General features: G+C 43.3%; 1 protein-coding gene across 28 annotated transcripts in view; it reads right to left on the bottom strand.

The window, feature by feature from the left end:
* MAP4K4 (mitogen-activated protein kinase kinase kinase kinase 4) overlaps window positions 1–16,654 on the bottom strand; it is a 249,378-nt gene that overhangs the window by 135,730 nt on the left and 96,994 nt on the right. For all 28 annotated transcript variants that reach the window (XM_065423695.1, XM_065423699.1, XM_065423694.1 and 25 more), the window contains exon 3: window positions 2,134–2,190. In XM_065423695.1, the coding sequence (XP_065279767.1) occupies window positions 2,134–2,190 (57 nt within the window). The remainder of the gene's footprint in view (window positions 1–2,133; window positions 2,191–16,654) is intronic.

Here is a 16,654-nt window from a genome sequence, read left to right as displayed (position 1 = left end):
TGGTTTTGAAGCAGAGTAACAAGCTCAATATTAACGCTTTTACCAGCAAAACTAACTCTGCTAGAGCTGTAGTACAGCAATCATACTGATCCCAATCACTACAGTTAAGTTTGTAAAACAGCTTCCATTCAAACCCCATTTTCACACATGTACCCACAGTTCTTTAACCCAGCAACCTCTGGAATTTACAAGAAGTCTGAGATTCTAAATATGAGAAGCCCAATGTCTCCAGAGCAAGGAGTAGTGATGGAAGATGTTTAGCCCAACATTGAAGAATGTACAGCGTCTCTGCAACCTCCACAAACCTATTACATTGGAACAAAGAACTTACAAATTCTACTGGGGACGCCTGTGATACTTACAAGCTCCACAAAGCCAGTATCTCAAAATTTCTCCTCCCTTCCTTCTTCCCCCGCCCCCACAACAATCTAGGGCTCTTAAGTGAAAACAGCGTTTCTAGAGTATTAAGGTTGCAAAATCAAGCACTCAAAAAGAAGAAAATTCCATAGCTAAGGCATCTCCCCCTAACATTAACTCAGTCGCAATGTACATGGCTAATATTTTTCTACTGTTTTCCTTGTTTAACGTAACCTTTCAATCCAAACTGTTAGTTATTAATGCATGCCATAAAAAGAGATCTAGGGTGTGTAGCATAATCAAATTCAGCTTGTGGAAGAACCCTTAATTTTGTAATAACCTGATTTGTGAGTATTTGCTGCACTGATACGATCATCTGCCATTAAAGAGCACTCGCTCTATGTCAACGCACCCTAGTATTCCCTGCTTTGCCTGCATTCTGACTATAGTGAATACAACCGTGCCTCTTCACAAAGGCAGCCTTGGATAATCTTACAGCTGAAAATTGATTTTTATGAAGAAAGCATGTCTAGCTCTTGGCAGACATAACAGCTTAAGTTAAGATCAGCAGTCTCATCTGATACAATCACACAGAGATCCTGAGACATAACTGAAGTCCTATCAGTTAACCTATCCCTGGCTGCTGGTTTATACTTTTTTTTAAATTGTTTACCCACAAGGCTCTAATCCACCCTCCTGGGATCCTGTGTCCAAGGTAACACGTCCAGTTGGGAGTGTATGCGTGCGCATACGTCAAAACATAAAACATGTAGTGATCTCCTTAACAAATGAATATGTCTAAGGTGTACATTTACTTGTAACATAATCGTTCTGCTGATTAAAGACCCTGCTTTGTGCACAACACACCATGAGCTTTGATGTATTTTTTTAAAAATAACCACAGGAGATGAATGGGGTTGAGAACAATAGGATGCTTGGTTTGATGATGCGCTCTTCAGAGGCTGCTCAGTCAGTATAATGCTACCAAAACACATACAAAGATTTTGTCCAATTCTAAATCTGAAGTCTATGTGATAACTGCATATAGAATTCAATACAACAGAAGTGGTATCTACAGGAAAAATCCTCTTTATTCTGATCTGTTTTAAATATTTTTAATTAAAACTAATCTCCTTTTGAACAGAGTAAACTAAAGTTATTATATATGTACAGGTTTAAAAATAGACATTTTTATTTTTTTTGGCTGGGTTAATTTCCCCTCTTTCCCATCTAAAGCTCCACTGTGAATCCCCCTGAGTCAGTTACAACTACTACTTTACACTGCTGAATTCTGCCAGCAATCTGTTCATCATTCTAGCAGATGTTTCTGCTTTCAGGCCACTGGGAGCTTTATTGGACCCACTTCCTTTTCAGCCTAAAAAGGGTATAAAATGTATTCAAAAGTACTAGCGGAACTATGATCCTCAAGTTCCTGCCCCATGTGTCCCCCATAACCTTCTTTTTCTATAAAGCAGAAGGTTGAAGTCACATTTAAAAATCAGTATCCTCATCGTCCTTTGAGAACTTTCTGAAAAGGAGATGCTCCTGATTCTGAGATACTTTGGGACCACCTGCAGCAACTTAAGTAAATGTCCCTCATGAGCACAGAAAGTCACAGAAGGGCAGACTGTATGGCAGGTTAGCTCCTGCAAACAGAAAGTGATCACTCTCACATGAGAACTGCCATTAAAAAAAAAAAAAAGTTAAACCACTTACCAATTCCTATTCAGTTCCCCCCCCCCTCCCTCTAAAAAACAGAATGTTTTCTTTGCTTACCTCAGTAACGTCCATGACTTTGATGGCTGCCAGTTGACCTGTTTTGACATGCCGACCCTGAAAAACAGAAAGAAGAGTCAGCACTGGCATTCCATTTAATCATTTAAACACACACAGAGCAGGACCGTTAAGACACGATTTCCAGACAGTGGGTTTTCCCCATCCCGGCTTGCCTATTATCTTTCCTACTATTTCATGTTGAAGACAGGAGATAAATACTTTAGATAACTAACCAAAGAGTTTAGTTTAAAATACTTACAGAATCCGCTGAGATAAATCACTTCTCATTAAAAGGATAATTAGCAAGATTGTCAAATTATAATTAAGCACAAAAGCAATGCATTTGCATTTACCGTTCCTTTCCATTTTCTTTAGCATAATTCACAAAATCTACATCAATCTCCCATAGCTAGGCAACAGACATTTTAGCCATGTTTATAAGGCAAGCGATTCCAGATACTGTGCATTCTAAAAAGGTATCTTCGGAGCACATTTAGGTAAGGCAGAGATTCCATCAGTATTTTGCATTTATATTTTGCTGTGAACTCTGAGAAATACTGTGTAAAGGCATGTGAGCCAGACCACCACTGAAAGAGGACATTTTCTTAGACCTTATCTTCACTGCTTAAAAAAAGGGGTGGGGGGGAGTTTACAGGGTAAAAAACAAACACACAATAATTATCTCACTGTAAAATCTTTAGTGGAGAGAGGCTCCAGCAGTGTTTTCCACAAGGTAGTTCAGCGAGGCCAGCACTACACCTTCACATGGGGTTGACCTCGCCTTGTTTTCATGGCAGTAAACCCGATGTACCTATGTTTTTACACTGCAGTAGCTACGGTGCGTTAGTCATCCCATGGTATAAAACACACTTGCCCCTCCCCCCAATTCTCCACTTCTTCCATGTAGACCCCTATACCTAGAACTCCACCCTCACAACCCAATCTGTTATCACTTCCCTCAAGCCCACCCTAACATATATTTCTCTGAACCAGCCAACAAAGTCTCATCATCTGTCCAACCTCAGACTTTCTTCTTACCCCCACTCCTTCAGATAAATACAGTTAAAAACACAAATCACAGAGGTTACCAGTCTCCCATGCTAGACTACACTGACCAGTCACACTGCCTCTTGTTAGAACCATTACCTTTCCATAATTTGTAAACTTTTCAGGAGAGGAACCATGGCCAAGACTTTCAAAAGTACCAGTGGCTTTGTTTGACTAACTTTGACACACCTGAATGAGGCCTTATTTTCTCAGTGACTTTCTGAAAATACAGACCTGGTAACCGTCTCAAGCTTGGTACCCCAAAGTTGAAGCACCCCAAAACCACTAGCCATTTTTGAGCCATGTACACCTAAGAGATGTTACCTATCAGCAGAGTGCCTAGTATGCTGTTGGTGCCATAAATAAATAGTTCTAGTAATAGGAAGATTTTCTGTCTACATTTTCATTCAGAACTTCGAAGAGCTGACCCACTCCTCTCCCAATGACCATTCCAACCCCTTTCTTTAAATAAGTTACTGTGCTTATGCTACTGTCTGTTCCAAGAAGTTCCTTTGCTGCATGCATTTCTTTTAATATTTTTGTCACCTTAAATTAGTAATACAATCGCTTTTTCACTGAACTGGTTTGGGTATGAGAACAAAAGTAGAGCATCTGGATTCACGGAAGTACAGGCATATACATGCGCTGTTGGGAGTCAGTATTCACATGACAATGGCTGTGTGTTTCTGTGGTCCATGGTTGGTCTAGGAAGAAGGTGTTAAAGTTAAGTCAGGGCTGACTAATACATGTTAGCCAACCTTGACCTAACTTTTACCTCATTTCCTTATCTAGACAAAACCTTTCAGTAAGCCCAGGAGGGGCCTAAACATCCTATATCATGACAAGAGCCACTGGCCTGGTCCCTAAGGCTCACCAACCAGCTGCCTCCCTTAGCCTGCTGTGGGGAAGGAAGAAATGTTGCATTAGACCCAGATAAACAGTGCTTCCTCTCTCAGACTCTCCCCTCTTCTTCATTGTGGATGGAGTTGAAGAACCAAGAGACCGGGAAGGCGTGGGGGAATGGGAATATGAAATGGAGGGTACAGAGAGAAAAGACACTAAAGCTAAAAACAGAGGGGACAGAAGCCAGATCTGAAAAGGAGAAAAGGGAGAAAATATTTTTTTAAAAATAAATGAGAAGTTAATATTAACTCTGCAGGAAAAAACAAACTCTGGAAAAGTGAAGGAACAATATACCAAGATACATGGTACACAAAAAGTTGGGTGGTTAGAAAGGAAAAGAATAAAGAAAGTAACAAACGATACACAGGATGTCAATTATTTTCATGTAAAGTTTTCTTTATTTTCTGCTTTAAATCCATGAGCTACTGATGGCCTGGCCATTTCCAGAAAAGAGATCTGAAATTATTCCCAGCCTTTGCAAGAAGAGGAGAGGTTAGTCCGCTCTGGATGACTAGCACATATCATGCTCAGTTCCTTTTGGAAAAGCTGTCCTTCCACAACAGTTTCAAAAGATCCTGCTGGTCCCTCTGTTGCTCCTTATCATCTTGAGGCCACAGCAGCTGAGGCAAAGTGCAGCTACAACTAACACTTCACTGCTGATCCTAGGGAAGGGATAGGAACTGCTTTGCCATAATCCTCCTAAGGGACTGTAAAGCAGGGGAATTGCAGACTGTGGGAAATGCAGGATTCCCAGCATCCCAGGCCAAATTTAAGCCCCAGTCATATTCACAATATTGTTAGTCATTCCAGATACCTTGTTCATAATGTATGGAATACTTCAGATGCTCTGTATTTAAAGTACACCATGGGGATTTCTCTGTATGAAACAGATTTATGCATCAAAACCACAGCAGCATTTTGAAGCTGCATTTCTTTTCCTTTACAATATACTGTGACAGACCCAGACCAGTGGGGTACAGGAGTCTGGTAGAGGGCAAATATACTAGTCACTGGATGAGTAGTTTTCTGTTCCCTGAGTGACCAGAGAAGGGGCTGCACTAGAGTAATCAGGAACCTGCTAGAACCAGTTAAGGCAGGCAGGCTAATTAGGACACCTGGAGCCAATTAAGAAGAAGCTGCTAGAATCAATTAAGGCAGGCTAATCAAGGCACCTGGGTTTTAAAAGGAGCTCACTTCAGTTTGTGGTGAGAGTGTGAGGAGCTGGGAGCAAGAGGCGCAAGGAGCTGAGAGTGAGAGGGTGTGCTGCTGGAGGACTGAGGAGCACAAGCGTTATCAGACACCAGGAGGACGGTCCTGTGGTGAGACTAAGGAAGGTGTTTGGAGGAGGCCATGGGGAAGTAGCCCAGGGAGTTGTAGCTGTCATGCAGCTGTTACAGGAGGCACTACAGACAGCTGCAGTCCACAGGGCCCTGGGCTGGAACCCGGAGTAGAGGGCGGGCCCGGGTTCCCCCCAAACCTCCCAATTGACCTGGACTGTGGGCCCTTCCAGAGGGGAAGGTCTCTGGGCTGTTCCCCAACCCACATGGTGAATCTCTGCGGCAAGAAAATCCGCCAATAAGCGCAGGACCCACCAAGATAGAGGAGGAACTTTGTCAGAATACGTTTAAAGGAAAAAGCAAGCGCTAAATCAAAAAACATAGGCATCGGCCTGGCTTTTTTGGTTCACTTCTTTGCCTTCTCAAGTGCTCTCTTCCAGAATGTAGACTCATAAGAACGTTAGAATGCTGGTGTAACATTACCTGCTACATCAGGAAGTATCTAGGTACTACTGTTTTGGAAAGTGCTCTTCAGATTACCATTGCCAGGTTTGGTTTTGGGAAGACTCATAGAAGAAGTTCTTTTATAAAATTATTTAATATCCTCAAAGAATTATAGATTTGAAAATGGAAGAAATTCAGATGAGCAGGATAGTACCCAATTCCAAAGACACTTAATGACCCTGGATTAAGGCCTCGTCCACACAGCAGCTCTTTAGCATGCATGTAACCTGTTACACATATAGCTGGCAAAACCCACGGTTTCTTTCCACACTGGATACAGTAAATCACCATGGCACCATCCCTGCAAGCTTCCCAATGACGCATAGTTTGGTTCCTGTTAGACACATGGCTATTTTGCTGTGCACCAAATAGCCCCTTAACAACTGCCACTGTAACCAACATCCTCTGTCTGTTGGGTGGTATGGGGGGGTGACCAGCCTACCCACAACCAGAAACCTCCCCCAGCTGCAGGAAGCTCAGCATCCTCCCCTGCTTCCTGCCCCCATCGCTCCTCAGCTGCAGGGAGAGAGGTCACTGTATAGGGAGCTCCTCCTCCATCCACCCAACCCCCGTGCATCTGGACCTCCCATGCCCAGACACCCCTCCCTCACCCTCACCCAGAATCCCCCTAGCCCTCCATACCCGAACCGCACCCCATTGAACCTCAACCCCTGCATCTGGAGCCTCCCTGCCTCTGGACCCCCACCCCTGCACCCAGACCACCCCCACTGAGCTCCCTGCACTCAAACCCACACCTTGACTAGCCTGAGACCCCACATCCAGACCCCCACACCATTAACCCCCAACTAGCTGCACCCAGACCCCCACACCACCAATCCCCACTCCCCCAGACCCCCCGATGAGACCCCCACACTCAGACCCCTCCGCTGAGCCCCAACCACTTTCACCTGGAAGCTCCTGCAGAGTCCCATTACCCCTGCACATGGAACCCCCACAACGAGCCTCTGGGCATCCAGATCTCCCCACACCTAGACCCCCCACTGAGCTGCCTGCACCCAGAATGTTCCACACAGAATCCTTCCACCCCACACCTGGATCCCCCCACACTAAGCCCCTCCACATTTGGATCCTGCCTGGTTGAGCCTGCCTGCCCCACACCTGGTGCGCCTGGCGCAGAGGGGCAGGGCCTCAGGGTGTTTCTGGGGCAAGCCCAGGCCTTGTGCTGTGTCAGGGTCAGGTGCAGCCTCACCACTGAGTCCGTATCCCAGGGTTGGGGAGGCTTCAGGGTGATCTCCCACCTTCATGCAGCCAGTGGCCTATGCTCCCCAGTGCCATGATGGAGTCTCTGCATTTATTTATTGACAAATAAAACTTTTAAAATTCTGCAATGCTGTGTGCAGAATTGTTAATTTTTTGGTGCAGAATGTCCTCAGGAGTAAAAGGGATCATTACCATTGTCTAGGTACCTGAATAACTCTGTGAGAGTGCAAACACTATCAATACTATAACTACTACAGGCTCTCTTAGGTGGAAATGGGAGAGACTCCTTAAAAATTCCCATAGACACCAACACATATGGGATAATTGCCCAGAATGTAGTACTAAAACATTAAAGCCAAGAACTCGGCATGAACGCAAAATATGGGGTGAAGATGGCAGAAACTCAGGCATAGGGACATATACTTAACAATGTTAACTATAAGCAGTTAAGCTAACAGAGCCTCCAAGAGGTTACAAAATCACAGCTGTAGGTTTACTGTGGGTGAACCGTAATGATAAAGTCCTACATACAATTTCACTCAATTTTGTTCACCAATTGAACTCTCCCAGTTCCATGCCCCTTACTGATTGCTGTTTTTGATGCACCTAGTCCTGTCTTCTTGCTTTCATTTATTTATTTTAAAGCATTTGTTTCTCCTCCCCAAAAAGGAATGCAAGCATTTCTTTTTTAAAAGAGAACTACTCCAGTATTTTTTTTTAAATCATCCATTCAGGGCCTAATGCAGAGCTGGGATGAGCAGGTCAATGGAGTTTTACCTACTCACCCTAAGTCTTAATCTAGCTGTATTTTTTTCTTATGTTGTGGTAGGGTGACCAGACAGCAAGTGTGAAAAATCGAGACAGGAGGTGGGGGGGTAATAGGAGCCTATATAAGAAAAAGATCCAAAAATCGGGACATCTGGTCACCCTATGTTGTGGTCAGAAAGTTTGTATACATATCAAGATTCAGGGTAAAAAAATGTGTTCTGATCACATATGCTTCATGGAAAGTGAAGCATATAGCAACATTTAACTGGATCACATGATGCCTAAGCATGTTCCCAACAGAGCATCAAAGCAGCCTGCAGTTTATTTCTCATCTCTGTGAAGTTAAGATATACATACTTGAGAAAAAAAAAATCAAATATGCCATCGTTAATAAGTTGCCAGGATATGCATAATGCTATAAATTCCAGCCCTACCAAAAATCTTCAAGTCAGGCCAAACACGTACATTGCATCTCCTTCTCCCCTCTCACCACACTCAGCTAAGTTACCCAGTATATGTACATCAAGTAAGCTGCATTCATTACCCAACATATTACTGTGCCTTTAGGGAGACTGTTCCTGGAATTCTGCTCCCCAGCCAAATGGCAAGAACACGCAATATGAGGTGATGCTACTAATCACAGGTGGAAGACAGCCCGCACTGCTCATAACTCACAGGACTGGATTGTCTTGTGCACCAGGTGTCATTAGCTTCTGAGAAGACCTAACTTACCTTCCATTATGGAGATAGCTATAGGGTGAGGAGGAAAGAGATTTAACTGAAAACGTACTGATAGTTCAGCGTTTAACTGCTACAAGATATGCATAAGCAATAGACAATATCTAAACACACTATAAAGTGAACATTGTGGTCTCATTTTACTGGATTGCTTCCCTAAAGCTGTGCCCTTGTGCCAATTAGTTTTTCCATTATGTTTCTTATTTAGTAGATTCTGATATACAGAGTCCTAACAGCCTTGGGCAATATGCAGTACTGCAATACTAGAGTATCACTCTACAGTATTATAATGGTTGACGCCTTCAGGCAATGCTACTGTATTATTCCAATTTATGCTTCCAATTCAACTCCTCTGCCACACACCACCACAGATAGCTCTCAGGTAGCCAACCTCATGCTGAGTACCTTAAACCTTACTCACTGAACACACAAAGACCTCCAAGGAGCCGCATCTCAGAGAAACCAGGAATCTTCCCATACAAAAAACCAAAAGCAAAGCCAAGGGCAGGTCAAAGTAAATGTAACTGGCAAGGAGAGAGGGAGATTAGGAAAAAATTAAATAAACCTCATCCGTAGAAAAAATGAAATGGTCATGAGCAAGAAGAACAAGAAGTTGCATTTCTAGTTAAAGCAGTATTACTGCTAAGGATTTGTACAGTACTTTACAAAGGAACTAATTAGCCCTCCTAACACCAGCTATGCAGATAAGTATTATCCCCATTTTACAGATTAAGCGAGCATGAAAGTTCTCTCAAAAATTAGCAAACAATGCTAGTACTAAGGCCTAGCAAATTACTTCAGATCCATACAAATAATTCAATTAAGCAGAGAAACAACAAGAAAAAAGCCTAAACCAAGTTCTCTTTTGTGAACTATATTTGTTTTCTTCTGCTAGCTGTATTTAAAAGCCAATATTAAATAAACAAAAGGAATGAAAAAATAAATTATAGGCATAAGCACAGGGCAGGATTCTGTGTTGTGCCATTAACTCTTGACATCTAAAAGCCTCAGAGCACAGAAGGCAGATGTATATCTATTCTTTACCTTGCTTTAGAAATTACTGATCCAATCTGCTGTATTAGGGAAACATGATGATAGCGTACTTGTGTATCGTGCCATGCCTCATCTGTTTGTGACCTACGAAAGGCAGGCTGTCCGTATAAAGCTATCCTCATAGTCCCATGTTTCCTATGACACCTTCACCATCTGAAGCACAGTATGGAAAGCAGCTCTGTGCTCCAATTTAGTGTTATTGCTTGTATTACGCTAGTATCTCCATTGCGCTAGGCACTCTACTGAGAGAGAGAGAGAGAGAGAGAGAGAGAGAGAGAGAGAGGCTGACACGAAGAGCTCATTATCTAAACAGACAAGGCAGGAAAAGGGTGGGAGGGGAAACAGAAGAAGCAACTTTCCAAAGGTGTCATAGTAAATCAGTAGCAGAGCTGGGAATAGATGCCCAGTCTCCTGACTCCAAAGGCAGCGCCCTAGCCACCAGACCACACTGCCTCTCACAAGTCACCAAACAGAATCTTTATTGAGGTCATCTACTGCTAGGAGAGAACCAGAATCCTGAACCCGGGTTCTGGCAGAGGGACCATCCCGGAAAGTTGTTTCTTGTATTCGTCCTCAGCGGCTTGTGTGTCCACATCTTTGCTGTTCGTGCAGAGTAGACTTGCCCAGCAGGAGTCAGAATGAAAACTGAGACTGACGTCAACTTCATTCAACTGGGAAAGCAGCACGTAGGTAGGTGACCCTGGGATTGGGGAAAGAGGACAGTGGTGGGGGAAAAGGGATGAGGGATCTAGTGGCTGCACACTGAGACAGTGGTGGGCCCATTACTCCCCAGCCCTGTCAAGCTAAAATGCTGAGGAGTGAGAACACACAGGCAGCGATGTGTGCTGTAAGGCTCTATATTCAGCAACACGAGAGCAGCAAAAATATACACCATTAGCAGGTGGAGTTTGCAGAATCCCTATCTGCCAAACAGAAAGGGCTGATGAATGTTAGGATCATCCGCAACATCTGCAGCGAAACTGCAACACATTTTGCATGGTCCTACACCTTCAAACCATCTGGAAAGTGCAGCTAGATCAGAATGCCCCTTCCCAGAAGGAACACCTGTACTCTGTGAGCGGCACTGGCCGCCAGCTGAATTCTGGATGAAGTTTAACATGTCGGTTTTGTTCTATTTAAGTGTTTGGGATCCTGCCGACTTTAGAAATCTCATGTGACTGGGGCATACAAGCCACTACGTGAGGCAGGAAGGGGTTAATGGGCTACTAAAGGCCCAAGTAGCCCAACTTAAAGCACCTGGAGCAGGAAGCAGGCTTCCAGGGAGAGGCTTACAAAGAAGAGCCCTGCTCAGCTGGAAGGGAACAGCCAAGGAGAGCAGATGCAGACCTCTCACTGTTGGGGAGAAGGCTGGCTAGGGCCAGGGACTGGAAAGCCTGGTACCTAGCTGATCTCTTGGAAGAGAGGGCAGCATTTATGTTTACTTTGCTTCAGGCTTTTTCTGGACTTTCAGAGTGCCTGAGAAGGAGCGGAACTGTAAGTGATGGAGCCAGAGGGCAACCCAGAAGACAATGGAGGGTGGGAAGAGCAGTGGGGAAATTGAGGCTGAGTGACTGCTGCACTGCACAATATGCCTTAAGGGGGCATTCTGATCAGGATGTACTGTAACACCTCCTCTCCCTTCCCCCTTCCCCCCATGACACCATAATCAACTGATGCACTTGAGCAACCAGCCCACTGATTTAAATGGGGAAGGCTGGCAGCAAATACTCTCAGTGAGGAACCCCCAGATCTGGATTTCACCTCCTCCCTTTATCCACTAAAGCCTAGATGTAGTGACCTTCAGGAGATACGGTCTCTCCCACTTTCCTGGGATTTTACTAGGGGTCCATGCTCCCCCTCCCCCCACCTTCCTGTCCTCTCAAGAGAAGGTGCCCTACCCCACCCCTAACTGTTCTTTAGATACACTCTACTATTGTTTGTGCTTTTACATTTTTAAAAGTGTACCTAGATCATCTGATAGGGTCAGGACTGAAAAAAATGGAATAAAATAATGGTAAGGGAATTCTCTCACCTCCCACATATGCACACTTGGCTCAGTGCCCTACTAGCTTCCTCAGAGAGCGCTGGCCACAGCTCCCAGCAGAAAATTCACCTCCGTCCATGCCACTCCCTGCTCGCATATTCAAATAAGTCCTTCACCGTATCTTTAAGATTTAACCATTTATTAAACCCTCTACTTCTAACACTCATTCATTCCTGCTGGCACCCTGTAGAAGTCTCTTTACACACTGTAATTAAAGACAGGCCTATAAACAGGATGAAGAACCACAGAAGCAGCATTTAGATCAGAATGAAAAAACATGAGCCTACACATTCAGAATAACGTGGGCTACAGCCATTTAGGGCCCCGTAAGTATGCATCCGACGAAGTGGGCATTCACCCACGAATGCTTATGCTCCAATACATCTGTTAGTCTTAAAGGTGCCACAGGACTCTCTGTTGCTTTTTACAGATCCAGACTAACACGGCGACCCCACTGATACTTGTAAGTATCACTGTGTTTGATGCCTATGTGCCCTTTTTCATCCCAAAGCACTTTACTAATCTTTGTAGACCACCACTATGGAAATGAAGATACTTCTGGGATGATGGCTGTAGCCAGTCTGACAAAGTGTGGTCATGGAGAATAGGGAAACATAGCCAAGGACACCAGGGCAAACTGCTACTCCAACAAGAAGTGACATGGGAACTTAACTGATCAAACAGTGCAGACAGGACTAAATTTAAAGGTCTTTTTCTAAAACATAGTGAGAGTCATGCTGTACTGAATATATCTACCTCGCAACAAAGAAAGGTTGAATCCACCCAGTTAGTTCAGAATGTCCTCACTCAGACTGGGGGAGAAAAGGGTGAAGGGCACTTCTCCAAGCTCTGCCCAGGAAGTAAGATCTGCCCACGTGACTCGCCAGAATGAGGTGGGCCTTGAATATACCCAAGAGCTCCGCCAGACTCCTTGCACTTGGCCCCTTCTTGGTTCAGGAAAAAAGTAAATGGTGGTATCTCCCAATCACCGTCCACTTGTGGCAAATTTATGACCCTCTCTGTTTTTGTTTTTTTAAAGAATGAAATAACATTGACATTTACATCATCATCATCACCATCACCACCACCACAGACATGCAAGTTCACTCCTCCCTCAGATAAATGGAGCAGTTAACGTCTTTGTTTCAGGCTCTCTGCAGACTCAAACATTTGCGCTGCGGTTACACTAAACTCATATTTTTGAGGTTTTCTTTGCAACCATAACAGCTTCAGATTTACCTTAAAAAAACAAACAAAAACAGCTTCTGAAGAACACGATACTAGCTTCAAACTGATGCTGGTATGGGGTGTCGACATGTACACACTGTTTCCAATGCATAGGCGCAGATGGCATGCAAGCCAGCCTCAACCCAGCTTAGGACAAAAGCATTTGATTTAAGCAACAAGTATAAAGTGCAGAAAAAAGCAAAACAGAACTGCAGTTTTCCTTCAAAAATCCACCATGCTTGCTACGTTCACATACACAGGGCTGTTTTGAGAAGTGTTGAGTTCTCCTGGGACACCTCAGTGCCAAAGTTCCTTGGCCAAAGGAAAAAGATCCATTTCTTAAACGATGAGAGGGGGAAAGTGAGCATATGCACACACAAACCTTGGTTCATTTGTTCTACTGTCAAGAAGGCAATGGTTACAGCTGCTGGACTGGCACTGGACAAGGGAAGAGAATTCAAATCAGAGAGCACGGCAGCTATATGGCTTTAAATAACACCAACATGCCTGTACAACAGCAAAGGGGAAAAACAAAACAGTGTTGTGATCAGAATGCTGCAACCGATCCTTGAAACACAGCAAGTGAAATTATCCATCACTGGCTGGCATTAGGCAGGCAGCAAAAGCATACATGACCATCCAAGAGTTTGAAGATTGACAATTAACCATTATTGGGCTAACCCTTTCAATGCCATCAGCTGCTGCTGCTGACACATTTGTACATGTACAGCTATAATGCTTTGGGACTAGAAGACAAAAAAGAAGAAAAAAAATCACAACAGAGTTCTGCAATACCGAACTGTAACCAATAATGAAGGCACTGAAAGGGTTAATGAAATGACTATCCATTTTTAGTTCTGAATACCACCAACAGACGGAGTTCTTTCACACAGCTATTTTGGAAAAGCACAAACCTTCACAACCCATCCAAGTTCTCCCTCAAAAAGAGGGAAAGAGGGGGAGGGGAGTAAAGCAGCCTCCAAACGCTCCATGTTTTGTCATTCAGACTAGCCAGCAAAGAGGGGACTTACATGCTACAATATTCAGAATTAAAGCAGGCTGCTGGAAATCCCTCTTCAGACCAGTTGGAGCAGGGACACTAACAGGCCTATTTTAAGAACAGAGTTGCACACACAAGGTATCCTAATCGTACTTGGGGGGGAAATATCACTTATGATTCAAGTATAATGTAGATTAACTATATTGTTTATGATCCTCATAATCTACCGTAATTTAGATTACATGTTCTTTGGGGCCCGTAGCATGTATGGTCTTGTTTTTGTGAAGCACCTAGCACATTCTCGAGCATATGGCAAAAAGTAATCAAAGAACACGGGGTAATTTACTTACCAATTACAAACGAATCCAAGAAAAAGAACAGCAGCCTAAAATGTTGCACAATAGCTTTCATGTTATACAGTCGTTTTATGTAGAATATTTGGTGGAATCAAGCTTTGGTGATCCAACCCAAATGATAGTCAAGTAGCATCATAACCAGAATTGTGTTGAGTTTGCCCTTTCTTCCACCCCCTTTTTTGTCTAAGTAAATTATGGAATTGGAGTCTTCCAAGGTAAGATTTTGTTGTTTACAAGTTTGGCAAAGAAAGGGTTATTTGTGTAGGCTGGATTTCTGAGTCAGATTCTAATGCTGACAATGCAGAAAGAGTTTCTGAGATCTGAAAATATACTGTTGGAGTGTTTGGAGATAGTTCATGTGGACACAAAGCTGTTTACGGGTGACTGTCCATTTGCCAAGTTTTCAAGGACAAGGTGTTTTGTTTCACAATCTCAGATGCACTTGGCAAGAAATAATATACATACTTGGGAAACGGTTTTATATTGAAAATTGTGGTTTAATTAAAAATATGTAACTTTAGGCTAAATGTGTGTTTTGCATTTTACAACCAAGTTTACATAATATTAAATCTTCTCCCTTTAACAGTTCGCTGTTAGACACTCCTTCATCTTACAAAATGCAGAGGCCCATTGCACAACATAACATTTCACCCCAAATGACTCCTTTTTGCAGAAAGCTAATCCCAGTTATGATTCATTATTCAGCTGATTCTACAGTGCAGTTTAACTTTTGCATGTGAAAGTGGAACACCGTGCAGGGACCAGATTGCTTTAACAATTCATCTTTGTCAGGTGGGCTATTTCTTGTTTCTCTCTCCTATTACTCAGTGAAGTGTGTATTCTACAATGTCAAGTTGATAGACAATTCTTAAGAGCCATTACACACAGCACAGCACTCATCCGACTGTGATATTTTTTCCCCACATATCACATGCCCTGAATGCTGTGTGACACAGGCATCTGTATGTATTTCAGTTCCAGCATTAACCAGATTGGCTGCCTACCCCATAGCGACTAACTGTGACTGAGAAGCGGTGAGTTTCTCTCACGTTTTATAGGTAAACTGAAGAAGTACCTTAAAGCATCTTGCTGCCTTTATGCTTTCTGGCTTTGGGCTTTTCATATTAACTTTATTTCTTCTGTTTATCTTGTAAAACTGGAGGAGTAACAACTAGACTGGATTTTCATTATGCATTGTCAAGTGCTAAGAGTGATTTAGTTCTGCAATTAGTGTAAAAGTGTAAATAGTAAAGAGAGGACGGGCATGGGTGACACGGGTTAGGTGTGAAATCATGGTAAAAATAAAGTTGACATGAAAACAATTTATAAAGTCTGATTACCCTGTTCTCTTCAGCTACATAGTTGCTCTGGGATGGCATAAATGAAAACACTCTTGTTTTTCAAGTAAGCAAAAATTATTTCAATTGAAAAGGATTTGTGCGATTTCTGTCCCAAATTTGTAAGCCTTCTATAACTACATCTGGTGTACACTTCAGATCTTTTAATATTGCACTACGATTGCACTACAGCAAAAATGAAATCTCCTATCACTACTGTTGTACACAAGGATATTACTCATCTTCTGACAGGACGCTGAACACAGTTATGGACCACAATCACTACTTTGGAGGAGAGTCGTCACATATAAACACGGGCATCAGATATGCAAAATAGATAGTTTTAAAGTTATGGCCATGAATAATTTAGTAAGCTAGGGCAATAAGAAGATTCACCATTGCCTTGGACTCCTTACTGGGCTTGACAGATCTGGTTATTTGCAACAGCACAAACAAAACCAGCTCCCCCTTCCAGCTCAACAGTCAGCATGGCTAATGAAGTGTAGTAGCAATGGGCATTCTGGGTAAAACCAATGTTGTGCACCATGCTAGTTTGACAGTAAGTGACTGCAAATGCCAGTCATACAGTAAATGAACACTGAAAACCAGCATTCAATTGTGGAGAATGATTCCCACATTTCATAATTGATTGTATTGATTAAAGCCAGGGAACTTATCCCAGCACAACCATTCATCAAACCTATTAACATTGCACCACTGCACAGACAATAATAGAAACAGAAGGGTGGAGGCAGAGGAGAGGTGGGAGAAGCACACAGGCTAACTGAGCCTTCTGCAAGGGAGAAAGGCAACCAGAGCAGACTTCCATTACTCTGTGGCTGAGGGAGCTGGGACATAATATGGGTGATGGAGATGGAGAGAAATTGGGGATGCCCTCAAGGGAGGTGGGGGAACAGTGTTAGTAAAGGAAAGTAGGGCCCTCTGGGAACCAAGTGTTGTCATGGGCCGGAAGAGGCTGAGATTCCCCAAACAGCCTGGCGTGGCCCGGGCCCACATTCCGCCCCCAGGAATGCCTGAGTTCTCAT

This window comes from Emys orbicularis, chromosome 1 (assembly GCF_028017835.1).
Source record: "Emys orbicularis isolate rEmyOrb1 chromosome 1, rEmyOrb1.hap1, whole genome shotgun sequence".
Taxonomy (NCBI): Eukaryota; Metazoa; Chordata; order Testudines; family Emydidae; genus Emys; species Emys orbicularis.
The sequence above is the reverse complement of the archived record's forward strand: the minus strand, read 5'-3'. Positions and strand labels throughout refer to the sequence as shown.